This window comes from Rhea pennata, chromosome 6 (assembly GCF_028389875.1).
Source record: "Rhea pennata isolate bPtePen1 chromosome 6, bPtePen1.pri, whole genome shotgun sequence".
Lineage (NCBI taxonomy): Eukaryota > Metazoa > Chordata > Aves > Rheiformes > Rheidae > Rhea > Rhea pennata.
Window position 1 is genome coordinate 18,596,840 of NC_084668.1, and position 27,905 is coordinate 18,624,744.

The window sequence follows — 27,905 nt, forward strand, 5'->3', positions numbered from 1 at the left end:
TCCCCACCCCAAACTCCCTATTCTACCTAGGCTAAAACTAGAACATCAAGTTAGTTTCTGAAAAAAAGGCAAAAAAAGATTTTACATTGCATCATACAGCAGAGTTCCTAAATCATTCAAACTACCAGAGGGAACTATTGGCATATGGCCTTACAAACAATTTATCCTATTAAAATTTCCCCAGTCAGAAAATGTGTTTCACACAAAACATTTTTCCCCTCCTGCATTTCACTACCTTACATATTATGTGAAAAAATCATTAAAAACACTTACTACACATTAAAAAAGCCAAATTTTCAGCAATTTTTATTGACTACCTTTAAAAGCCCTATGCTGCTGTTTTACAAGGCATAATAGACCAGCTCATTTGGTCAAAGCATTCTACACCATTAGTTTGGACTACTTACTGAAACAGCTACAGCATTGAAAGATTTAAGGCAAATTGGAATTCATAGAAAAGGATAAGACACTTCACACTACATTAAAAGAAAAACAGAAAGCTAAAAGACCAGACACTATAACTGCAACACTGCACTAAAGCAACACTCACACACTGCAAGCACAGAACATCGTCTTAGATGTTTTACTATTTTAAACTTCAGAAAATCCATTTCATACAATTAAAAAAAAAGAAACAAACAAAATAAAAATAAACCAAAACACAAATTCTGTCATGCACGTGAATAAGTCTTCGTGGTCATCTGTGCATACCCAGAAATTTGAATTTTCTTTTTTTGCGTCGTAACACTTGATAAAAATTTTTTTATTTTTTACTAAAATAAACCTGTTCATGGGAACAGCTACTAGATGAATTTAAGGTTTTTTTATGCACCTTATAGAACTTATAGCAAAAATAGTTTTAGTTGATTTCATTATAAATAACATTTTCAAGAACCTGTGCAAAACTGTCAATAATTCCTAAAGCACAATTGATCAGTAAAATCCATGATTGTTTCAGCCTTTGCACCTTTCTCCAGGCCAGGTCAACACTGGGCATCTGTAACATAAAAAGGTCAGAGCTAGAACAGGGTTACAATCTCATTCATTTTTCTAATGTAGCTGTCTAGAAACTAAATAATTTCCTATTTTAGACAGCTGTGAGAAGAGTAAGTGAATCTAAGTACAAATCTGAGAAGTAAACACAGGTGGCACTTCCCAGGATAAGGCTCTCTGCCAGAATAGTCTTCTATTGTATTTTTCCCCTTTATCTCTAATACATGGTCAGCATGCAGAATTCCCACTTCATGGCATTCAAAGCCATTTCCTTCTTTGTTGTTTTGTAATTGTTGTTTTCTTTTGATTGACCAGAAGTAGCTGAGTGTGTGAGCTTAGTCCTGTTGCCCCTTCAAGGCTGGAAAAGGCACACATTTTTGTTTTGGTGCAGTCCTAGGCAGCCTGTGTGCAAGTTATGACAGCCAGTGCAAAGACAGCCAGTGTGCCTTTGTGATAGTTGATATTTAACAGCAATCCAGGGCTCATTAAATTTGAAGGAAGACTTTCCAATTTACTATATGGCAAAGCAGAAGCAAATAGATGGGGCTTATATTGCCATATGGCCTTAAAAAAGTACTCAACTAATGAAAAAAGTCAATTTTTGAATTTCTGAAGGCAAGACAAAGTATGTTATTTTCAAGTTTATACATTATTATTGTTCCTGTTAACACCTGTTATTCTAGGTGCTATGGCATGTACAATTATAACAGTGCTTTTTAAAATCCCTCTGACTATTTTCACATATTAGTAACATTTTGAAAGAAGCTATAAGGTTATTAAATGGATTGATCTGTTAAAGGAAAGACTCAGTATGTTTTTCTGATTGACTGCATCAAATTGTGCAAATGTGGTAGCTGTCATTTACCACTTATTTATGGCAACACAGACACTGACTTTTAATAGGACATTCTCCAAAGAGCTCCATGTGCATTTAGAAATTTCAATTTGACAATAGTAACAAAGCCATAACAATTAGGAGACTGCAGCATGCCCTGCATTTAGGGCAAGGAATAACCGCTTGCCAATTTCCTGCCCTTCACCTGTCTTAAAAATGGCAAGTACCAACATGTTCTAGGGACAAAAATACCAAACACCATACTCTGAGGCTGAAATCAGTTGAGTAATATTAACCTTCCCCACATGCCCTTTCCCACTGCTATAGTCACTGCTTATATAGAACACACTGGCTCCTACTGCATATAAATATAGGTTAACAGTGCTTCTCCAAAGGGTAAAATACATAGAGGACTGGCTTACAACAAGAGCACAGAGGTGCTCATAGAGTTCAGTATGCTACAGAGAGTAGGTTTATAAAATGAGTCTCCGATGGCAACACATTTTTTCCTTTCAGGAGACCAAATGCTGCTCCTTCTGCCTGGCCCCAAACTAATGGGAAGATCCTGACTCGCTGGTAGAGGCAGGACATGGAGAAGACGTGCAGGATTCTACATCCCCATCTACCACATCACTGCTTGTAAGCAGGTTTTACATGCCCACAGAAAAGACGTAAGGCAAAGCAAATGATTTCCTGAAAAGTAGTTGACATCAGCCATCCTCATCTCAATACTGGGGATGACAGCAAGGTTGTCAAATAACATACTTGACCTGCAAAACCAAAGGTAATAGCAAAATGTGTGTGTTGTTAGATCTATGCATTTTAGGGAGAGAACTATGCAAATAGAAATTCCTAGCACATAACTGCTTATGATTTTTGAATATCTAATAAATGCATGCCATGGGAACTGTAGGAAAACACTTCTGCAAAGGCCTCTATGCAGCAGGGAAAGCACAGCACTGCATCTGAATGGAATTTTTCAATATGGTGTCTTATAAAAGTTGATAAAAATTTACATAGTCAAGTTGCCTGGGTAACAAAGTACCCAGAAAAAGATCGAGTTAGAGAAGAACTAAATTCCAAAATTTTAAAACATGGAGGACAGAGAATGAAATGGTTAGCATGAACAATATTTTCAGATTGGCAATCAACAGAAAGCAAAATGGACAGAGCTGTGGTAAAACTAATGAATGCCTAGTGAGGAAAGGCCATGTTGACAGACACACAGGAAACTTGCAGTAGGCAAGTAAATAAATAAGTCTAGAATCATATCCAATGTGGGACTCGGATTAAAAACTGACAAAGTTCTGCACCAAACTGCTGCTCCCTAGAATAAAGAATGAGCAAGGCAGTCTTCAGGAGAAAAGTTCAGCAAGGATTTCTACCAGATCACCTCCCTTCCTAGTCTCAAGATCAATGGCAAAGTGCTTCCAGACCTTACATATTCCATAGTACCACAGGATATTAATATAAATAAATATAATTCCCTTCAGCTTTGTGATAATAGCTTTTTTACACTAATTCACTTTTATTCTTGCATACAACAAATTAAAATAGGTCATAATTCAGTTATGCTGTAGAGCAATTATTAAAACATTATTACTAGTAATTCATTAACTCACTTCTGGAACATTTGATTCTTTTTCCTGACTTCCAACTCTAGCCAAATTCAAATTAACTTCAGTGTCTGGCTCCAAATAGTATCAATGTTATTTATGTGATATAAAAAACATATTTCAATATAAACTACTGTAAATTATGAAATAAAATGTCTTTAAATTCACATCTTTCACATAATGGAACCAGCCCCTACCTCACAGTTACTTATTTTGCTGATATGTGTATGGAGAATGGTCACTGGATGTCTCCACTGTAACCTGCTGTTGACCACTGGCTTCCTGCAATGAAAAGGAAAAAAAGACTTGAGATATAAAGTCAGGGAACATTATCTGCAACCTGTGTTTCCAGGTGATTCATGTGACTAATAGTTTTCAAATCTAAACCCTTTCTAAGATTTGTCAGGTGAGGTATTCCAGATTTGAGTTGTCAACTTTGCATTGAATTGTATTTAAGCAAATACAGAAACAGAATGATCAAAAATACTTTCTATTTCTTCAGCTCCTTTGATGTATTGTGGTGAGACTGGTGTTACGCTACATAGTGAATTTTAGTTGGGACTTTGCATGTGAACCCCCAGAAGGCAGGAAATTAATTCAGCTGATAGTGCTATGAAGGACAGTACAATCAGTTAACTCCTGCAAGTTTTCTGACCCACATGGGGAGATGCATAATATGAACCAAACAAGTTCTGGCATTTCTGTGCAAATAGACTTTAAAATGTATAATATTATTTATGGGCAATGGCAGAGATAGTCTAGCACTCACTCTGAATGAAAGGGCTGCAGCATGCCCTATCCAACTCCTCTGTTAAAGGAGTACGGATCAATAAAAGGTATAAGATAAGTGCAAACAGTAAACACACTGCTGTTTAGCATTTAGTTAGGCTCTCTAGATGGACTTCTAGAGGGGCCTATTAGGAAACAGGGATAGTGTCCTGAGACCCCAGCATAAAATCAGGATTCTTTCCAAAGAGTTACAATCATGGTCTGTTACTGGAAAAGTTTGTCCACAGGAAAACTAAACAAAAGACTAAAACTACAGTTCATCCTGTTATTGTTTCTATTGGAAGTTACATATAACAAAATGCAAAGCTGGTCTGAACTGTACTTACATGGAGGACCTAGCTGCTACAAATGTATGTCATTTTTGGTATAAAACTAGTCATTTCAGCTGAGAATAATGACACTGTTACGGTTTTAATACGCACTGCATTCACAGGTCAGGTGCGGTGTTAGGCTTTTACTGATCCTTTTCCTAGCAACCTCCCCCCTTCACCCCTCCGGTATCATAATCATGACTCTTACTCCTGTCTTTTATAAAATATACTGACCTCAACAGGAACCGCTGCTGTCTGAACATGTGTGTACTGGGGTATGTAAGCTCCTTGCATAGCTGTTGTGGCTGGCATGTACTAAAAAGATAGATAGTTCATTAAGTTGAGTTAAAGCTCAGTGTAAACTAAACCATATTCAAAATACTTAAGAATTCGCTGTAATATTTTTAACGGATATCAGATGTTTCCCTAAAGCAATAAACACATAAATAAGCCTTTTCTCTCTGAAATCAAAGCCTTTTCAGAGAAGTGGGATACGTTTCACTATAGTGTTATCAAAGAACATAAATAAGACTTTCGAACATAAAGTGAAGGATTTTTTTTCTTCTGCTAATTCCAATTTTTCTGTTTAAAAAATACTATCTGCTCAGAAAGGAAGGCTCTTTCAGTTTAGAAGCTAGCCTACAGTTGTTTTTCTGGTCTAGTTTCTGTTCTACCACATTATGGTGGTAGACATTAACTCTCAGCAACTCTGATCTCCTGAAGAGTAAACACAACTATTGTTTCCTTTTCAGGCCAGTTATAGGGTTACTTCCTGGGTTCATTTCATTTGCTTTGATCTATTTTATTCACTGTTACTTTCCCATTTCTAATCTGTTTATATATTGAATAAAAACCAGTGAATAGTTATTCGATTCATATATGGAGACACTACTTAAGACTTGCATATAAACTTTACATATAAACTGCACATACATACTGTGATCTACATGCAATATTTTCCATTTGTGTAAGTTCTATTTTGTATTAAATTGCTACATACTGTTCCAGTACTGCCTAATGAAAGGTGACTCATCTGCTGTGTCAGAGGGCTTATCATTGATGCAGGCTGTAGTGACATGGTATGGTCCATGGAGGGAGTCAGTACAGCACCCTGTTAGGAGAGAGGAAGGAAGAAGAGTTTGGGCAACATTCAGACTTTAATTATACTTGTGATTTGAGAGTTTAAATACGGGCTTTCCTTCCAAGGGGATATACCACAAGAATTCTCCTTAATCCAAGGCATTGATTCAGAACACTACTAGTCTTAGGCATTCAACCCCATTACCAAACTGTGCACACTCATCTGCGTGGGTAAGTAGTGTATTGACTTCCTATTGAATGTGCAGCTGCTGTACAATTCATAAGAGGCACCCACTGAAAACACTGTATAAAACCTCACTTTATTATTTAGCACTTTTAACCAGATGCTAGCTGAAAGTAAAAATCTGCACACATTAGTAGGTACAGAGTCACTTAGCTTCAGCTTTGTAATCTCAGGCTTTAAGAAGAAACTTATGTTTTTTATCTATGGATATTTGTGATGAGGGAATTCTACCTGCACATATGCAATGTTCACATAGAAGACAGAGCTGCCCTGCCTTATGGCTGGTTTCAAATTTTGGAAGGGTGGGTTAGCAGAATTGTGTAAAAAATTCTTTCTTTGTCAAAATGCAAGCTGCCATGATGGTCTTTCTATCACACTTGTAACAGTTCATTCTTTCATTCTTTTTATCTCTATTTAAGAGTATATACAGAATTTTTAAACACTTGAGATTGCTAAATATGCAAAGGACACTGGTAAGGTTTTTAGGGTTATCTAAAATGAAGGGCTATCAACAGATCTCGTTTTACCAATCATGTTCTGCAGAAACACTTTTCCAAACTCATTGTATATATTGTTACACTTGCAGAACTGTTGATTAAAATTGATGGAGACTAACAGAAATAATTGCAGTGTACTGAAAAATCAGTGCTTTGAATCAATAAGTATTCCTTTAAAAAAAAAAACAACACTACAGAGTATAGTTGGAAAAACAACCATGTGACCAGGGTAGATGAAATGAGTCACAGGCACATCAAACACTAAAAGAATTTCCTGTCTGTAGACTGCAGCCTTCTCTGCAAAGCAAATGAGTAAGACAGCACCAGTTTTTGCACAGGCCAAAACTAAACTTAAGTAAGGAATCTAGATCTTTATTTTCAGATATAAAATAGCTCATATGTTTATCTGTGAAACTAATATGCCATAGAGCATTATAACACATTTATGGGTGTCTTTCACAGCATAATTTGCAAAATGTTTCTATGAAAATCTGTGTTGACAGATAGCAGAATTAAGATCAATTGTGTTTAGCACTAAAACCAAAAATACAACAATTAAGTATGAGAGAGGATGTTCAGGTTCAGTACCACCTTCTCTGAATGGACATGAAGAAAATGCTCTGCCAAGAAGATTTACATTCTATAATCTGCATGGAGAGGTTAATTAAAGTCAAGCCAATATCCTTTCTATATCTGGAAACAGCCTTGTTTGTTAACCATAGTAATGTATATATTAAAGTACCTGTCATCATTTATAATGCTCATATCAAGAAATCTAATAACTCTCAGGTATAATCGTACTCAATTGGCAAATGAAATAGATGAAAAGGAAAATATGAGCACAGTTGAGAAGACTTGACAGTCTGATATAAAGATGTCCCAGTCAAAGTGTAGGGAGACTAGCATTACTCATGATGTGAAAGCCACAAGTTACGCAGGTTTTCTTAAGTGAGTGCCCATAATGCCATTTATATCACTACATCCATTTGGCTTTCATAAGTTTTCCAGTTTGAACTATTTTAGATCCATGCTAAAAATTAGGGTTTTTTTTATTTATTTATTTATTCCAGCTACTGCTACATACACAGTATGTAATACACTGGTATTTGCAGAGTTCTCTTGGTTTAGAGAGAAAAAAAAGTCTCACTACTGACTTGGTAATTCTAATTGTCTTCATTCACTTGACACCCTGAAGGCAGCTATTTTTTTTTCCAAATAAATTGAGGCCCCAGTTCAGGTTACGATCTTTGTTTGCGTTTTCTTTTTGATCCCTGATTTAATCATCATGATGCAATTGTCAAGACTCTAGAAGTAATTGGGTGGGAACTGATCTATTTCCTGCTGTTTAAAATATATAAAGTGTTTATACAATCAGTAAAACAATGATGAGGAAGCATAAAAACTTACAGGGTGCTGCATTATATATGGTTGAGGCTGCATCCAAGAAGGGCTCTGAACCTACAACAAAATTGGCATTTTATTTTCCATTTTAATCATTCCTTTTGTGAATATTCCAATTGAAATACAGTAGAATTTTAGTAAATCATGTTAATAAGCCCCTTTCCTTGCTTACTCACTTTTTATTGAAACTGGTCACTGTGTGGAGCCACACTGATTTATATAAAAAGCTTTTTTTATCATACCTCTATCTGGAGGAGCACCATCAGAAACACGACTTGGAGACAATATATCACGTGCACCTTTCACAGCAGTACCTGTTTTCTAAAGCAGCTCTCAGAAACTTTATTAACTACATGCGAAGGGTTCAAACGGATATAAATGACAGGTTTTTGCTTTGTTGAAAAGAGAGGCACCTATATGTCTTTGAAATTCCCTTGGGAAAAAATAAGTAGGGTCTCAGTTATATATAGCATGATTTGCCTCCTGTGATTAGAATAAAAAAATACTGGATTTGCAAAAGAAAAAAAAAAAACACAGGAATTTTGCTGTAGTCCTGTTACAAAGACAGTGACAAGACTCAGCAGAATTGCAACGTGTTATTCCCAAAGTACAGAAGGAGGAAGAGCGCCTCTTATGAACATTTCTCATCTCACAGGCAGCATGTTTTCTCTCCAAAAAATTGATTACCCAAGCCCCAAGTACTTAAAGTTAGGCAGGATGCCTAACCTCACATGACAAGGTAAATGAAAAGAATAAAAGATACACTAATAGGTTACATGGTTATCTTAGTTTGTAACAGCTATTTGAAAAAATGTGCTGCACAAAATATTAAAGCTAAGATGGAAATATTTCATCTCCATCTCCTGCAGGTGCTATGTATCGAACAAGGCAGGACCCTGACCTAAACTGTGCATGTAAAACAGACTCATCACTGCTGCCAGATGTTTAAAACCTCTTAGATGCCTCCACTGTTGTTCTCAGGGTCCCTTGAACAGCACAGGTAGACAGACCTTGACAATCAAGGTGAGGTCTTTTCTGCAAAAAGGAAATATTTCTTGCCTCCTTTTGGTACTGCCTTTCAAATCTTTGTTTTTTTGTTTTTGTTTTTGTTTTTTTGTTTTTTTTTTTCCAATCAGAAAAAGAGCAACTGGGAGTTCAAAATGGGATGGTAAAAAAGGGAAAAAGACTTTGAACCCTCCCTTTCCCCAGGCCGCAAGCAAAAGCTTAACGGCAGAAATACTGGTACAGCCTGACTAAAGCCTTGGCTAATCTACTCATACTATGATAGTAACTGGCTTAGTACTGTCATTTGGGTATACAGGAATTGTCGAAACAAACACTAGCCAAAATTTTATTAAATTTGTTTACAGTTAGTAAGAATAAATCTAGGAACAGGTTATACCATGCCTTAAAGAAGAAAAAATAAATCACACTCATGTTGTGTAGATAACAGAATGCTGCAAGTTTCAATGAGAACGGATCTGCAATGAAGATGTGACTAATGCTCAAATTGCAAAACTTTTCCGGCCAAGGACCTCCTCCCTCCCCAGTACAGAATATTTCAGTTTGATTTTCATTTCCTATTATTGCTGCACTAAACATCGTGATGTTAATAATTCCAACTATAACAATTTAAGTTCCGTAATATATACACAGAAACACCAGTAACAACATTTTTGGAAACATAAAATATTGTGGCCTACATATCTTAGTTAGCCCATAAAATTTATTCTATGCTCATAAGCAACATATCTCCATACCAGCTTCCAACTTTTACTTGCACTTTGAATTAATTCATAATTTATATTTTAATAAAGAATAGCAGTACTGGAATATTTTTCCAGGTAAGAATTTTCTTTAATTTTTGTAATATTCATGTATAAAGCAAAATGATTCCATATTCTGAAAAAGATAGTTCAAGCACTGTATGCAGATAATAAATGTTTTGTTGCATAAGTCACCTCAAAAATTAATATAAAATTAATCCAGATGCCCTTTACGCCACAGTACAGTATTTCACGTCCTGCATGACACTTTGTTCATGCAAGAAATCATTAGACCTCCAAACTAATGTTAAAAAGTTCTTCTTCATTATTCTCACCTGGAGTGCGAGAGTACATGGAAATTTCTGCAAAGGAATACTGACTAAATAGTCCCCAGTGCTGCTGTTTGCCTTCCACATGCAAATGATTTTCACCATAGGAAGGCAGGAAACTTAGCGCTTCTCTCACCAAAAAACAAAAAGCCTCCTCTCCTTCCCCTGACACACAGAGGTAAAAACTGTCAACATTGAATTGTTTGTGATTACTTACTACCTAACCTGAATCACTGATATTTACTCTATCCATGTGTTAAACAGTAGAATGCCTAGAATAACCAGTTTTTAGATTACCTTGTGATAACTGCGTGTTTCAAGTACTGATTACTATAGTGTACATCTGAGATTGCTACATCAGTTGCATTAAATGCAAGTTGTTCATAAGCTGAAATGTGCAATGACCTCAAATTGAGCATACCTAAGAGATTTATACCAACGTGCAAAATCATTTAATATTATTTCTCAGCATCTTGAATTCTTTGACAATCTCCTGTACTGGGGGCCTGTCATGATGCCTATCAAAACGAGAAGAGAGACTCCTTCTCAGAAAGCTTTGGATTGGGCCTTGGGAACTCAAAATGTGTACTGTGAATGTTCTAATTGGTTGTCCATAATAAAGTAACTTTTAGGTTAAAAACACATATCTAGACCATCAAATGCCTTACACTTAATATTGAATATATAATATTGAATCTGAATGCTAATGTAATTTCAATTCTGAATTCTCTTTCAAGTTTTCTCCTCCAACATCAAGCAGGTTTCTATATTCTTCTCAGTAGACCTATGTAATGCATTATTCCTGGGCTTTTTTTGCACTGAAATAACCTGGAGATAAGTCCAAAAATCATGGAGAGACTTTTTTTTAAATAGAATTTAGTTAATTCAAGAAGGGTTTAGATAAAAAAGAGTTATCTTAAAGATGCATTATTGATTGAAGCATTCTACCAAGAGGAAAAAAAATCATACATAACATGTAGAACTGGCTACAAGTACCTCAGGCATCACCACAAATTAGAGACCTTGTTTCACAAAACACCACGTTTCTCATTAAATTGCTGTGCTTCCTGAAACAAGCACCCTTTTAGGAATCTGTAAGATCTTCATATTTATGCTATACCACTTATAGGTCACTGCGTTAAAATACAGCATTTTTACAGAATTCAAAAAATCAGATGTAGCAATTGATAACAGACATAAGCTCCAATTAATCACTTCAGCTACTAAGTTCTAAATACGAACCTGGTATGTGGAAACTGGAGAAGCAATATATGGCGTAATAGATGTTTGAGTGATCATTCTGTTTGCTGTAATACTGTAGGGCGAAGGATAAAATCTAGAAAATACAGAAATATTTATTAAATGCCAGAGATATAATAGTTCTATGCATCTGCCATAATGCAGAGAATCTTTTTTAGTGTGCCATTATTTGACATACCCATTTTGTAAAGCAGCTGTGGTTGGATCATAAGTAAGTGTCATTCCAGCCTTTAAAAAAAGAAAAGTGGAAAGAAGGAGTTGAAAAAAAAATAATTTTATTTCTCCTAACTCTTTCTTTAGCTGTATTACTTTTAATTGAAAATTTGTCTAGAGATGGTTTATTATTCTACAGTAAGGGAAAAGATAATCAACAGAAGGAATTACATAATAAAGAGAGTCAGTAATGTTGACTAAGAATATAAGTTTCCAAGTTCCAATGTCTTCACATTGGAACAAAATGCATCCACGACACATTTGGCTTTGAGAACACATGTGTGTTTGAGAGGCTGGGCATGAATATGATTATATTAGGGTGTTGCCTTCAATATATTAACTGTAAAAAGTGAATGGGGGGGTGCTGTTTTTTAGAAGACACGTGAATTTTGCTGTCTTATATAAATGAAGTGTCTAGGCTTGCTTACCAGAGCAAACTTCTTTACTTCAAAATATTGAAATTAAGGTTTAAAAAACCCTGTGACATTGTTCGTTCCTATAGAAAATGTAGTATGCTGCACTGCATATGTATACTGTTTAAGTCTTACAAAACATTACCATTTCAATGTTGCATAAATGAAAGGATTCCTATATGTAAAGTTATGGCTTCTGTTCTGACTATGAAAGAGATACTTCAGGTATATTCCTGACCAATTTGAAGATTTGCATTGTTTGCTTTAATTAGGTAGGATTTAATCTTTCACTTTTTACCTTTTTTTTTCTTCTTAAAAAAGACACAGTTAAATATTTTATAGATTTGCAAACTGTCAAGTAAGAGTTGCTGGTGCATACTTAATATGCCAGAGGGCCAAGCCCAGAAGTCCCAGTGCCTATCATTTTCATAAGTATTCATTATTGTACACCCACACTAAAGCTTGAAGGGAGGACTTACAAGTCTCACCTCGCCTTCTCTGTGCCATGCTCTTCCATTCTGTATATATTTATTCTGATTCTGTCTCTTTTTCTGTCCTCCATCTGCAAACTTGCACAATAAAGGTTCTGCAGGAACTGAGAAGAAAGAAGGAATATTACTTGAAGTAGTCTTTTATATACAAGCGTTCAGCATTCAAAATGAGGTATTTTTTTTTAATTGTATTTCTAATATTACAGTTAAATATCACAGACTCAAACTACTGCTCCAACGACTGTTCTGCACAGCACAAAAATAGCTGCCACACACTCAGGGAGCACCTGGAATGCCTTATATCTTCAATTTTAAAGCACCACTCTAAAACCTGTTGGAAAGAAACATGACCTGAATATCCTGGCTGTGTGTCTGTTGTTCCACGGATTAATGAGAACTGTCATTCCAGTTCTGAGCTATGCCTTTTAGGAGGTACATCTAAGGAAAGTGGAGAATAAACCTGGCAAAAGGGCTTCAATATGTTTTTGAATTTTCCCTTGGAGTTTCAGTAATATCCAAAAACTTCAACTGCTCTGCTCATCCAAAATAGCCAGAAAGGCTGGCACAGTACTTCCTTCCACTTACGCTAATCTGCAGGGTAGAGCAGGTACTTTTATCTCCTGCCACCTTGCACTGAAAAAATTGCCACAGCTTTCGATTCCCTTTTTATCTCTGCTTTATAAAGAACACACCAGAAATGCTTCAACATTTTTCTTTTAGATTGTTCTCTGCATGTCATGAAATGGAATCACTATATATTCTTTCAAAGATTTTGCATAACATACTCCTGACCTTGACTTCAATTTCTAATGTCAAAACTCAAGCAACCAGAAGGAAAAGTTTGCAGAGTATTCTTTCCCTATTACTAGCTTAAATTATAATAGTTTCTAAATATCTATGGCTGAAGCACAGCTCTGCTCCGCCAAACCACACCCTCCCTAATCACAGGGTGGAAGCACTGTTGTGACTTGGTCGTGAACGTTTCTCTGCCAGTAATTCCTGACTCATGAGCTGTCTAAGCTCTTACACGGCACTCCTCTAGTCTTTCCCAAGTTGGGAACACCTGAATGAGACAAGGCTGGATCTGAAAACACGCACATTTCCAAGTGCATATTAAACACACAGCATTAGGAAGAAAAAAACAAAACAAAAACAACCCAGAGTAAAATAGTAGCATATCCCTATCATGCACCAAAATCTATTAGTTCTTGTGTAGGTCAGAATAACATTAAGTATTGGAAACCTCAGGGACCGATAACCTGGCAAAGAGCCTGCCTTTTAAACTGTCAGCACAAATCTGACATAGTTGCTACTGGTCCAGTCATCACTGGTTTTGGCAGGCATATATAAAATATTAGCTCCAGCTCTACTGAGAAAATACCCATTTCATACACACTTTGTGTGTTCTTGACAACCTTCTGTATAAAAGATGAATGGACTCGGAGACAGAACTTGTAGGTGGCCCCTAGTCTCATCTCCAATATTGACCACACATCAGTCAGACTTGCACTGCTGCTGTGCTGTTATTTGGTAGTCAGATAACTTTATAATTTCTGAGAGTCAGGCTTGAGTACTAAACATGACAACAAAATTAACTTAGAATGGATTACCTTACACAGAGTGGTAATTAAAATCCTATGCTCATAAAAAAAAAAAAAAAAAAAAAAAAAAAAAAAAACTAGGGAAAGGTTAGGCTGATGACACCGGAAAAATATTGGAGACCTACGGAACAGTGCAGTAAACCCACAATGAATAACAGAAACCCTGCAATAAGAGGCAGAAACTGGAGAATATACTGCCATCATAATTCTCCATTGCTGAGGGGAGGTTTGTATTACCAGAATTAATATTTAAGTAACTCTCTAAAATGAAAAAAGCTACTCTTCAAGTTGAGCATTTAGCTTTGGTTAATTATGACTTTCTTCAAATAATCTAGTATTGCGGGAAGCAGATGCAACTTCCAAAATACATAGCATAAAATTTGGACAAAGTCAAAAGAAATTGGCTTGAAAATGGCATATTAAGGCATCAGAAAATGCCTACATGATTCTAGCCATCTGAATCTGTATTATAGCACTCACAGGTAGTAAATACTTTATTTACAATTTATTTTAAAAAGTCAGAGCAAATCTGTTCAACCGCTTGAATAAAATGATCGAGGAGATCATTTTTAGGAATAAACATGAATTTTTATCAATGGATTACTGAAAACAACTACATTTTAAATAACAAAACATTTTCCATGGTGCACTGGAAACACTCTCCTAGCAAGTTTAAAAAGGAAAGCAATACGAAGAAAAATCACCCACTGTGTATATATGATATCTACTACCTGCGGCAATGAAAAAAAACATGTATCAGTTCATGATTCGCCGGAAGTTTGTGCTCCCCGTTACTGAACACAGATCTGGTTGTGGGAACCTTGTATTTCTGACCTTCCAGCTTCTTCTGCTCATCCCTGTGCTTCCAAACGAAGCCAAATGCTGTGGACGTTCCAGCTGGCACCAAAGAGCAAAGCAGCCAGTCTCCGCAAGGCCACCGGCCGCTGGAGAGCTGCGGGGTGCTCCCCCGCCTGCGTTCCAGGTCCCGATCCAAACGCTGATAGCGAGGGCTGCTGCGATCGAAAGCCTAGTTGTAATTTTTGACTGTTCTTCCATGCTTGTGTCCTGAGTACAACTATGTGCATTGCACTGAGAACACAATAACTGATAGTCATCAGGGAGAGGTTCATAAAAAGGAGATCAAAACCTTCACAGAAGCTGAATATGATCTCTTGATCCCCATACCACAGCCAAATGAACCTTACTCTCTTCAGAATTACATCTGAAATTTACTTCTTCACCTTAGCTTTGCTCATATTTTTCACAAATACCTATTTTCTCTCCAATACATACAAACATGTATATATTTTATATATATACATATATATATATATATATATATATATATATATATATATATAAACAAAAAACCCAACAAACCAGCTAAGCAATTTTTTTTAATGGTTTAGGAAGGGAGAGTCATTTTTATCATTTAATTGTCGGGAAGTGCACAGGCCCAGCGATGCAGGGGACCATTAATCACTTGGTGATTTGTCTGGATGTGCAAGACGAAGAGAGGCTTGGTACAGAAATTCTGAGTTTTATTAGGATAGAATAATAATGACGGATGATTCAAAAGGCTACAATTCACAGCGGTTTTATGCTTCTGCAGTGATGACAATGTTTAAAGTGCCCACTCTAATTTAATGGAAACCAACAAAATCCCTCAATGGTACGTAAGATGTCTATTGAGCTACTGCCACCAAGGCATTCTCTAACTATCCCCTCTTTAGGGCTTTAAACACCAATTCTGTGTTTTAAAACCTGACTGTGAAAAGTGCTGAGCATCTCCTCTTTCTCTGGCCCACCCTCCTCTAGGATGGAGATGTAGAAGAAAGAAGTACGTGGATAAAATGTTAGTCTAGAGAGCGAAGTGACAGGTTTGGATAGGAATATAAATACTTCCCTGTTGTAAGCACCCGTACCCATATTGTACCCTTGTACAGCAGGATTCAGTCTTGGTTTGCTCACTGTCTACCCAAATACGTAACAAGTGATACTGTGAAATACAAGAACAAAACTAATGTTCTTGCATTGGACTAAACGTTTGCATTCTTGACTTTACATGGCTAGATCTATCAACATTTCAATAAGCTCTGCTTTTCATATATTAACACAACAAAATTTTAAATGGTATTCTTTTAATCAGTTTTCAGCTAAATTGCATCTTTTAGTGATTTTCCTTGCATAGTTCAGAATGACAAAGCATGTGGTACTAACGAATTCTAACATTAAAACATCACTTTAATGATATAGCAAGCCTGTACGGCTAGAAACTTTTGCCAAAAGCTTTGGGGATTAAAGAAGTTGTGCAACCCAAGATCTCAAGTATCAGTAGTTTTATATGTTTAAAGAGAAACAAAACATATCCTCATCACCACCCTAATCTTCACTTAAATGCAGTGCTCAGGGTTACATTTCTTTAATAATTTATAAAGTGTCCAGCACTACAGAACCCTGTATTGTGAATTTAAGCCTCTTGATAGTAAACTAACTTTTTGTAGTCATCTTTCATAGACCCTTTAGAAATAATCCATGAACCACTGTTTGAAAACCTAAAGGGTATCAAGAGGTCACAGTGTTGGTGTTAGTCTCAATTGCCTCACTGAAGTCAGCAGAGCCATGATTTTACCTGTTAGATCAAAAATTTGAAGTTATCAGTGCTCTAATTCTCATAGTTCATAATTGCTGCTTAGTTTTAAGGAGAAATATTGAAACAGAAAAAATAATCCTACTTATAACTGTTCAAAATATACTACTATGACACCGTTAAAATAAGCAGATAGAAAAAGCTCAGCGATGACTACCACAGCATAACTCTTTCATTTTCATTCCCCTCCTGCAGTAGATATCCAAGACGGGAATCTTTTCAACCCGCAATGTCTATTGCCCCTAGTGTACCATCTCCTAGTCTGGAGTCAGGAGCAGAGCGCTCACAGCTGTCTTAAGTTTCTTCACTGAAACACAATCTGAGCGATCAAAATCTTTGCTGTAAGTGGGAAGAGAAGGGTGAGTCATATATAACCTATCACTACTGGTTCATCACCATAAGCCATCAGTATTACAGCAAAAGTAAAAATGCTACAGGATGTTCTGCAAAAATGCTCTCTACTTTACTCCTATTAAAACAAAAAATTACAGAAGTTATTTTTCATTAAAGTATGACAGAATCCATAAAACCTTTATAACAGGCATAAGGCTTTCATAACTTTGTAACTTCTATAGTCTTCATTTTAAAGGTAAAATGAGACAAATACACAAAGGTGTAAATGAGACAAATATATTCAGATTTCCCACATCATGGGGATTTTTATTCCCACATAACTTGGTGAGTCCTCACATATTTTACAGTACCATTGCTAATGCCACTTCGATTTCTCTATTTTTTCCTTCTTCTAATTTTTTCTCCTCTCTTGCTTTTTAATTTCCTTGCACATTAATTGTTCATATAATTATTGTCATTTATTGTCATGTAGCTACAAGTGACTGTGATAGAGAGAAGATGCCTTTCACAATTTTAACCAGCAGGTCATTCACACAAATGTTATGACTCCAACCCAAAATAAAAATGTAGGGAACATTAGGTAAAATTTTTATGGGAGGGAGCCCAAGCATGCTCTCTTTGTCCTCACTACTCATCCTCTGTGTCCTGGCTCCTTATACTAGTTTCTGCTTCCTCCATTTAACCTCATGAGGTTCACATTTCACAAGAAAATTGAAAAGCTTTAAATATCACCTTATTCAGTAAAGACAATATTTTTTAAAAGAGAAAAGTAGAACTAAATGCAAATGTTATTTTAAGATTATTATAGTAATGTAATAATCATGCAGTTAAAAGGGGTAGGAAATATAAAAATCGAAGTACTGAGAAAAACAAACAAAATGTCATATTCCACAAAACAAATAGTATTAAAATAACTTGCATAACAAAACACAAAACCCAGGACTATAACAAACAGTGAAACTAAAATACTGCTCCCAGGAGTTTTAGAATTAAACTAACTTGCAGAGGGTTTGGTATTGTTCTCTGAGCTAACTTTCCTTCTTGCTGACTGAAAAACAAGGACACAATAAATTTTGAATATATTTTTCATTAAGCTAATATGGAGTGGGGAAATAAAGTCTGGGTAGCTTGGTACATCTGGGTTCAGCTTCATCAACATTTAGTGTGAAACACCCGCCACTCAAAAATTCTACAGTTGACACATTTGTGAACCCTATGCACTGCTTTAGCCCTCCAGGTTCACAGGTTTACTTTTCTATGTTCTCACACTTCTAGGTTTTACCTATGTTTTCTATAACCATGTTTAACCCATTCGTCCATTTAAATCCCAACTTAGTTAAAATAACAAAGCTGCATTATGAAAGCATGTTTTTGTTAAACAGATGTTCTTCCTCCCACACCTATTTCATTACAAGCCCTTCTCTCCTACCCTCCTCATCCTGATAACAATGTTTTTATAGCCAGCTCCCTTTGCTGATTTTAGCCAAGTTTCTAGGACACAATGTTTTAATTTAAACGTAGTTCCATTTCTACAGTTTTACTTTGCACGTATTTGAACTTGCTCCTCTATAACTCCAAAAGATGCTAATCTATTTCAAAACACTCTCCTAGCCTTTGTTTGGACAAGAGCTTTCCCACTACATCCACCTTCTGCATGCAGGTAGTCCAAGACCGCAGTTGCCTCATGACTCTGCTCCACTGTTTGGCAGCCTGCAGCATCTTATCATGCGTAAGCTGCACCCTCCTGTAAGGCTGCGTTACTGGAAACACGCCTGCTCTGCAGGGAGGAACTCCACCACCAGTGCGTGAGCACCAGAAGCACCACTGCAAGAGCAACACAGCTTCACAGCACCAGCTTTCAAAAGTACAATTCAGACTATAAGCAGTACAGAAAAACTGAGGGTCTTTAATGAACTAGTTTCTCACAACTCCCTTTATACCTTCTCATTTGTATAGTGCACAGGGGAATGCTACGTGTTTTTCAGCGTCACGAGGGTGCGACTCATCTCAACTGACTTTCAGACATTTAGGGTTATCTGTTTCTGAGCTACTCATCTAGACGCTCTCTGTAACCACTGGTAGAGATAGCTACCCTCAGACATGATTCATCCCATGCGAAGACAGCTGCCCGCAGAGATACATTGGTCGCGGGAGGTGGATGCTTCTTCACATTTTGTAGACAGGGAGCCTAGAAGACTACTTTGACGTGGGCAGGTAAGCATTACATGTTAAAGTCAGGGAGGTGGATTACATCCAGAGACCCTTCTTTATTTTCCCCTAACATTCACCAGTTCTGGGCAAATTTCTTGTCCTAATTAATCACACTTTCACATTAGTTTCTCTCCTCCATACACTCTGCAACAATTCATTCTTATAATTCTGTGCAGCAATTTGTTACTTCTACCTGCTAGAACCTGATAATACAAGGGTGTAACTCCAGCTTCAGCACCAGTGCACCAGCAATGGAGTATGATCAACAGTGATATGCTTGACAGCTTGCTCATTGAGGACAGGATAATGCAAATGGGAATACAAATAAGCAAACTAAAAAGCATTAATAAGAGGTTCAGTTACAGTTTTTTACTGGCTCTAATTTAATTTAAACCCCTATATGTTAATTTGAACTCTTGGTTTCCCCATACTTTTTACTTGTAATTATGTCTAAGCCATAGCAGCATTATAAAAATAATCACCAAGGGTGGATCACAACACAAGCAGCGTTCAGTGAAAGTCATTCCATGACCTCCTTGCCCCTAAAGGGATTTTCCATCTCATAAAAACACAGATTGCTAAATACATGAAATAGGAAAATAAATGTTACAGCTCCTATCTGTAACATCCAAAGTTTTAACTAAATAATCACAGTCTCAGCAATCCATCCCAGCACTAAGGATCTGCAAAAGCCAGTGAAGTCAAAACCCTGCATTAGATTAGCGCTGGTGAAGGGAGTGGTTTCCTGTGCTCTTAAGCAGCCTTCCATCCCTACCGCAGCCCAGACTGCCTCAAACTCGAGCAGTCTTCCAGGGGTGAGGCATGTGTGCAGCTTTAACAAAACAGACTAAATTCTTTTCTGCCTAATGATTGCTGCTTTCCTCTTCCTATGTTCTCTGGGTCAGGGTCTGACTATGGAGAACGTGTCAACATGAGGATAAAGGTGGCTTCAGTAAACACATCAATAATGTAAACTGCAAAATTCCCACTTGGGATCCTCAATTAGTTACCAAAAGAAGCCTGGAATCTTAGGCATGTATTCTTTCCTCATTTGTTATCCTGTTTTCTTTCTATTTTATTCTGCTGCTCTTAATTTCCTTTCCTGATTCTTGAGTGTTTATAGAACATGCTTTTTGTCTCTTAAAAATAGTGCTGACAAAACAGGCAAATTGATAAGGACCTGGTGCGACAACAAAATTGCACTATGGAGCATCTCTTCCTTTTGCCTTACACAATAGTTCTAGAAGTAGCATTCTTTATCTATTTCCTTTCATCTTCCTGAAGAACCTCAAAGCCTATTTTGATGTGAGAGCAATATATCCCAAAGAATGAAAGGCCTAGCATAAAGGCACTGTTGCAGAATCTAATTTGCCATTTTCGAAAGGACTTTGGAAAAATCATCAGTAGATGGCAAAAGCAGTCCTTTTTTTTTCTCTTTAAAAAAAATTGTCTGTGGTCAATCAGCCAAATTCTGTTCTGATGCATATACAACACATACTTGTCTCCTGACTTCAACTGGGATTATGTGGGATGTACATTTGTGCATAGTTGGCTTAAGGCATCTGAGCTGCTTGTCTATTTACTAGAGGAGAACAGCACTATATTCCTAGAAAAGGTTTATTGCAGGAAAATGACATACTGTATTCCAAGCAAGCAAGTATTACTGTCATCCAGCAAGACAGTTTAAGTTTAATAAGCCTTCCTTTAAATGAGAAGTCAGATACAACAATCAGCACGACAGGCTTCCACTACAAAAGCGGTAACCCATTCATACATGTTGTTAGAAATATATACAACATACCAGAAACTCCTGCTGGTGTCTTTATGAATTTTCCATTAAAATGAGCAATCACTGCTTCACATTTTTCTGTTGATTCCATCCTATGAGAAAAAAATTACTTTTACATAATTTACATTTATATAAAAAGAATAATTTACATAAATTAAATGCTCATCCAGATTCCATGTTTGCCTTTTTTTTAAAGCATATTTCTTGCTTTTTGTCTCCTCACGTTTGCACCTCGTTTTCGCATGTGTGAGCAACAGAAGAGATGTTTTTAAGAACATACAACTTCAGAAAGGTAAAACTAAACTGAATGAACATTTTACGCAATATGAGGCCAAAGTCAATACCAAACTGCAAATATAATACTCGTATTTATTTAAAGATTAGGTAGAGCATAATTTGGACAGCTGTAGTACAAAGTCCTATGCTGCTCTAAAGAAAGCAGAAAGACTGATACACAGTCATTCATAATTCAATCCCTGGCTCCTATGATACATAGAACAAATGTTAATGCCACTTTTGATAGAGGATTCTGAACGGTCTGTACAGTATAAGAGCAATAAACCCAAACACAAACATGCCTGACTACCCAAACTGCTTTTGCAGCCTTAAATTTATATCTCAAACTATTGTAATTAAAATATCAAAACTAAATGATGTAACCATCCCTTATTTTGTCATCTCTAAGTTACCTTTAAAACAGGAACTAACAACTGAGTAGCTGTGATAGTTTCCAAGAACTTATCCAGCATCCTGGACAGGTTAGTGCACTTATCAAAACTTGACTTAATAGCTGCGTGAAGTACTAGTGAGCTGGGTGAACAACTGAGCTGAGCGTGGCTGCACAGGTGGCAGCTGCATCCATACAGTGCCATGGAGTAACTGCTTGCTTGGACTAAATTGGAACTCAGGACTGAGAGTAAAACAAAATTGCCTTTTTAAAAGAAGAATATATTTTACAGCTGTCTGCAAAATGATGTTTGAATACTGATGACGCTAACAGAGATTTTCCTTTCATTCGCTCATGGAGTTTCTATAATGCAGATCCACAAATTAGGCCCAATGACCTCAGCAGTGAAGAAGCAGCTCTGAAAAGTCTTGGCACTTTTAAATTCTGATAGTCTTTCTGCACGGGCCCCAGACAACAAGCAGAATCAGAAAAATGGCAGACTAAACAAGACATTTTCTTCCTGGTTTCAAAAAGGTTTCTAGAGAACTTTTAGAAGCTCTGGGTTGTTGGATCTGAATGAAAGAAATCTAATTTTTCCTCTTTCTCTCAAAATAATATAATTTAGTCTCAGACTCAAGTCTGGATTTGATAAAATATGCTACCCCTTATTAACCTAATAAAATGCTCCTGAAGGCAAGAAATGAAAATCTTTATTTCATGTCAACGTGCTTCATGGACAATCTTAATATTAACTAACTTTCATCTAATGATGTTCAATATCTGCCTTGCAGAAGAGCAGAAAATCTGAGTGGATATCTTATTAACAGCTTATTCTAAAAATTTATTAATATAATACAGAACCTATTGAGAAAATACTTACTTTGAAACTATTTTTTTATAATGCCTTCAATAAAAAAAAAAGATTTTGGATAAACACCAATCTTTTGGACTTTTACAGAGAATTTTAAAACTCTTCTGGCTGTACTGAAATAAAGCATCCCTAGAAAACCACTGATTCTAGCAAGAGTAAGCAAGTTCAGAAAAAAAAGACAGCATAAGTTTACAATGCCTATTGAATTTTAAGCTCAGATGCTACTGGATTCTGCCCTTCATAGTACCAAAAAGTGAACGCTGCATTTGTGCAAAAATATCAGTATTTTCAAAGTTAGTAAATATAACACGTGGGTATATGCTGACTTTGTAAGTCATTCAGAAACACACGCTCACATTTTGTGTGTAGTTGTATGGAGTTCACATTCAAATGCTTGTATGTATGCTTGTATAAAAAATAAAAACTAGAAGTATATGAATGAAATAAAAATGCCAAATTAACCTTTCACCCAAAATACTGCAAACATTTATTATTTATTTAAAGGGGAGAGGAAGAATTCTGGGTAGAAATCAACCTCACTGGTTTTGCAGTCTTAAATAATTAAAGACAAATCTTCCCACTGCTTCTAATTTTCTTCCTTTGTTGTGTTTCTTTGAAACAGGCCAGTCTGCCAAGCAAATAAATGATTTTGAGGAAAAAGAAAAAAAAATCGCAGTCCTGTGAACTTCTCATAGCCAACTCACAGTGAAACCAATTCCTAAAATTTTTGGCTTCATCAGGAGATATAATGTGTTCAGTTCTGTTCTTCTTTGTGCACTACTTTTAGATTTTGCTAGTTGTTCAGACATAGAGGTACTGTCAGATTGGCTGAAAATCTGAATTATTGGAATCTGATTGTTGGCAGAGATTTCATAAAATATTTTTGAGAATCTCAGTTGCGCAAGGTATGACTCTATTTTTGATAATAGAAATATCCAATCTAAAGCCTCCAAATTTTGATTACTGTGTCATCCGTGGTTTAAAGCAAGACTTAATCAGACATGAGAAAATATTAAAATATGCAGGAAAAGCCTTTGATGAAGAGACCCCAGAGCAAAAGTCTGTATTAACTAGAGAAAAGGTAGACTTGCATAGACAGTGTATTTGGGAGGTGTCTCTTATTTACAGAAGATGCTTTTTCTTGTTGATTTAGGAGAAATATTTGACAGAGCTGTGAACTATTTTAAGGTAAGATTTACTGGAAGTGAAAAAAAATATTTTCACTCCCAAATGACAACATGTTAATGAGCCAGAAAATTTGAAGGACCGACGTTCGAAGAGTGACGATCGGTTGATTTTCTTAGAGGATCTAATGAAAAAAAAAAGTTCTTCCTTATGATCTTCTGTCTGGAATTCAAGCCTCAAAAGCCAGAAATGCCACAGCAGAAGTTTCTTCCACTCTTTCTTAGGAAGGCTAATTCCCCTCGTGTTTTTGAGGAGTCCACATTTAGCAAAAATAAAGATCTGATAACCTTAGTTTAACTGGTGACATAGATAATAGGCTTGAACCCCAGCCATAGGGTTAGGCCATGTCAAAGCCCTGTGTGACTCTCGCTTGCTGAGAGACAGAGGAGAAAGTGCAATGAATTTAGAGGAAGCTGTAGAGAGTGAAGTCTTATCCTAGATGGTTGTTCAATAAGAGTATTAGATTCAGAGTTAGCCACACAAGTGAGCTGAGACACAGCCATATTAGCCTAAGGAAAGGACAAATTAACAAAGCCCTGCTGGTACCTCTATTTAGATCCTCTTTTCTTTAAAAGTTTGTTCACTTTCTATAATTTCTGCCTTTTCCATCTACTCTGGATAAAATCCTGAATAACTAGGAAAAGTGTTTTTTTTTTTTTTTTTTTTAATAACAAATATATTCTTCTATTAAAAAGAGGAAAGAACAGCACAGCTAATGACATTGAAATACCTTGCAAAGCCAACTCCACGGCTTGTCCCACTAGAGTCACGCAGTATCCTCGTAGAGATAACCTGCCCAAATGGTTTAAGCATGTTCTCAAGCTCCTGCTCATCCATTGAAAGTGGCAAATTGGAAATGTATAAGTTAGTTGGGTCTTGTTCTTGTTGCTGAAACAGAATTAAAAACAATTGTTATTGTTCCAGCTTGATATGTTGGAAAGACATTTTGAACACAAAGGATAACAACCATTACATATAACCACTGCTACGCATTTTGACTTCCCAGGCCCCTTTCTAAAGGCTGTTCTTCCCTAGCACTAGTGATCTCCATCTTCCGTCATTATATACAGCCTTCCAAAGAGAAGCTCCCCTCTTCCTTATATAGTGCTGACAATTACATTTTTAAAGTGAAGAAAAAGATGAATAAGTGACCAGTGTATATTCTATATTGCAACTTTAGGTTTAACATTTTCTGTAAAGAAGAAGAAAAAGCGAAAACAACACAAAGGAAAGAACTTAGACCACAAATATAACACAGGTGGAAAAAGAGCTAAAAGAAAAGCTGGATGTAAATTAGAAAGAGAAAAGACTGGAACGTGAATATGAAAATAGAGAAAAAGGAGAAAATGCATTTAAAAGTACGTACATTGCCAAAATATTACCGTAAGAATAGGCTGATATACACAAAATGAGTTGGACACTAGCTTCTTCTGCCATGAACATTTTTGTTTTCATCGAACTTTTACATTATGCATTGAGACAATACAAGTCTTCCAAAAACTTTCTCTAGCAAGAGTCAAGAAGACTGAGGAGGAGTCAAAAAGAGGAGGATAGCCAGCGGATGAGTCATCTTACTAGACAGAGGAGACAAATGTAGTCAAACCTCTGCAATTCCCCTAACCAGATGACTATCCATTTTTTGTGATCTATGTATTTAACAAGAAATTCTGTCCTTGACCCAGGAAATGCTTTTGTTGAAATAAGAGACAAACACTGGAAATAACTGGATTCTGTAGCTCTGATCCGGGACGTGTAGTGAGAACACCTGAAGAATACTTGGCGAGGAGTCAGTGGCTGGCAGAGTAGGTGGTAGCAGGCCCAGCATGTGAAACTACGCGCTGACCACGTTCCCATCCGGGCCAGGCATGCACGTTCCGTTTTGTCAACAACGTCTGCTGCTCCTGAGCAATAGCTGCTCAAGGTTAGTGCAGCTGAGATAAGGAAAGAGTGCTAGGAGACTTACGGGGCCCTTAGCAACACCGAGTCGAGTCCTGCCTGGGTGTCCGACCGGGGCCTCCTGCAGCCTCCCATCGGCGACCCCTCCTCGCAGTTCCCAGGGCTCCCCATGCAACTTGTAGCACAAGTCCCTTATTAAACCTACTCCATTTAACCCCTTGTGAACCCCAAGTGTCTCTCTCTCTGCTGGTATCTGACCCTCTTGCTCACTTTGCAGTCACAGGGTGCATCTCGGGCACCTCCCTCCTCCTGCTAATTGCTGACCATGCTCTATATTGATGCATCCTGAATTTACAAAGATTATCCAGTTTGGCCCTACAGTTGTGCAAAACCTTGGTGACAATCAGCATGGCTCCCTGCATAGATCTAAGTCTCTACAAGATGCATTAAACTCTAAGGAGAACTTTTCTGGTGTTACGGACTGAAACAAACCAAATTTTGTTGGCACAGTCCTCAGTGTATTTTCATTCTGCATAAGAGGGCTAACTTTTATCAGAGAGAGGTTTAAATCAAACCAGAAAACAAAAACAAAATCACAACACTTTCCTACTGGAATCAAAGCATTCATTGAAGTGATTATAGCTACATAACTATAATCACTATAAATTTTATGCAGATGAGACATCAAACTGTCCTTGAATTACTCTTATATTAATAATATCCCAGTATTTTTAGCAGTATATTGTATAATTTAATAATTTTCTACCCCAGATATCACCTCTCAGTTGTGGCTAGTTTTTGATTTTTGCTAACTTTTTTTCTTTTTTGGGGGGGGGGGAGGTTGAATCTCTTTCAATCAAGAGATTGAAACTAAAAATGTTTACATAAATTGTATTGTGTGTGTGCTGAAGGCTCTCCACTGTTCGCTTTTTCAGAGTCTCACGTTCAGCTGGAAAGGGCTGATGTTTTGACGTTTGCTGTATGGGTTCTTAAGAAATTTCAGTATCAAAGGACACAAAAAGGGAAACATTCCCTAGGCACCTTCCTCATCTGCACACAATGCCACTGCTACAGCCACACTGCGCGCTGATGTACCCTTCAAAACAATTTCCCAGATATTGTCCTAGTCAGTCCATTTAAAGTCCCTTACAAATGACATCTGATCACTACACTTTTTTCTTGTTACCTAGTGAGAGGCAAGTCATGTAACAACATGAAGAAAACACTGTTTTAAGAAAACAAACAAAATAATAAAAAAATTCCTCCTGAGAATAATATTGAATCCACACAGTGCACAGAGAAGTTAATGGTTTAAATCATCTTAGAACATTTGATTTCTCCTTCAGATTAGGAAAAAAAAAAAAAAAAAAAAAAAGACGATGAGAAAACAGATCACTAAGAGTCCAGAGGAATTAATATTCCTTGCTGGGTAATGTTCATCCACAACGGAGGAAAAAAAAAATCTATGTTACAATAACTACATTTTGAAACACAGTTCATATTTTCTCAGCTAGGAATCTGAGAAAAAGACAGCTTTAATGTTTTTGGAATTAATTTGTTACTTAGACTGTGTTTGACAATTCTTTTTTATACCTTCAGATACGTAGGTTTGCTTTCTTCTTTAATGAATGTTATTAGCAAAAGCTTTAATGGTGTTTTTAGATATGGGCATCACAAATTGTATTTATAGCTTTAGGTTAATTTTTTGAAACTCAGAGCAGTCTTTGAAAAGAAAATTTGGGATTTTTAAAATTTTATTACAAGCTGTAAAAGATACTATACACATGCATGCTAAGACTTCTCTAAAAAATCTAAAACAGCATGCAAGTTGGAAATTAGACCTTTAGAATATTTTCATCTAATTTGCTAATATTTTTATTCTATAACAATACAAAGCCTGAATTATGTTATAAAAATGTTCTCATTACCAAAGCCTAAAAACATTTGGAAAGATGAAAAAATAAATCAATATTTTGTTCACATCAATAAAAATGTAATTTACACGCAAAAAAAAGAAAAGCTTACATTCAGAAACCACGAAAGGAGAAAGAAATCCACTTTAAATGCAGAATGGCAGAGTAGTAAGTTTTATTTGGATAACTAGGGAGATCAGATTCGCTTTGTCTGGGGCTCCTGTTCCAACCCGTGGCGTTCCCACATTTTCATTACTTGGGAAGTGCATTCAGGACAGGAGATCACAGGCCTTCGTTGCTGAAAGGGATACAGAAGGCAGCTGGATTCCCAGTGCAACACAAAACTTTTCTTCTATACACACTGGGGAGCATAATTCTTGCACCCACCAACCTATCGGAGAGAACATCATGCCACAAAAACACGTTATCAGAAAAAGAGACAGGACTGCTAAAGTCTTTAGAGTATCAGCACCATTAGCACTAGCCAATTCGCAAGTTCCCTTTGGGAACTAAGGGAAGAAGGGGGAAAA

General features: G+C 36.6%; 1 protein-coding gene across 4 annotated transcripts in view; it reads right to left on the minus strand.

Annotated features, from left to right (window-relative positions):
- Positions 1-281: 281 nt before the first annotated feature.
- Positions 282-27,905, minus strand: part of RBMS1 (RNA binding motif single stranded interacting protein 1) — a 147,998-nt gene continuing 120,374 nt past the window's right edge. For 3 of the 4 annotated variants that reach the window (XM_062578334.1, XM_062578337.1, XM_062578336.1), the window contains 10 exons: positions 24,297-24,454; positions 20,856-20,935; positions 12,227-12,342; positions 11,300-11,349; positions 11,104-11,197; positions 7,773-7,823; positions 5,545-5,655; positions 4,779-4,859; positions 3,642-3,726; positions 282-997 (listed from right to left, as the gene is read on the minus strand). In XM_062578334.1, the coding sequence (XP_062434318.1) occupies positions 3,649-3,726; positions 4,779-4,859; positions 5,545-5,655; positions 7,773-7,823; positions 11,104-11,197; positions 11,300-11,349; positions 12,227-12,342; positions 20,856-20,935; positions 24,297-24,454 (819 nt within the window). In that variant the 3' untranslated portion in view covers positions 282-997; positions 3,642-3,648. The remainder of the gene's footprint in view (positions 998-3,641; positions 3,727-4,778; positions 4,860-5,544; positions 5,656-7,772; positions 7,824-11,103; positions 11,198-11,299; positions 11,350-12,226; positions 12,343-20,855; positions 20,936-24,296; positions 24,455-27,905) is intronic. The other variant, XM_062578335.1, reaches the window with a different exon arrangement.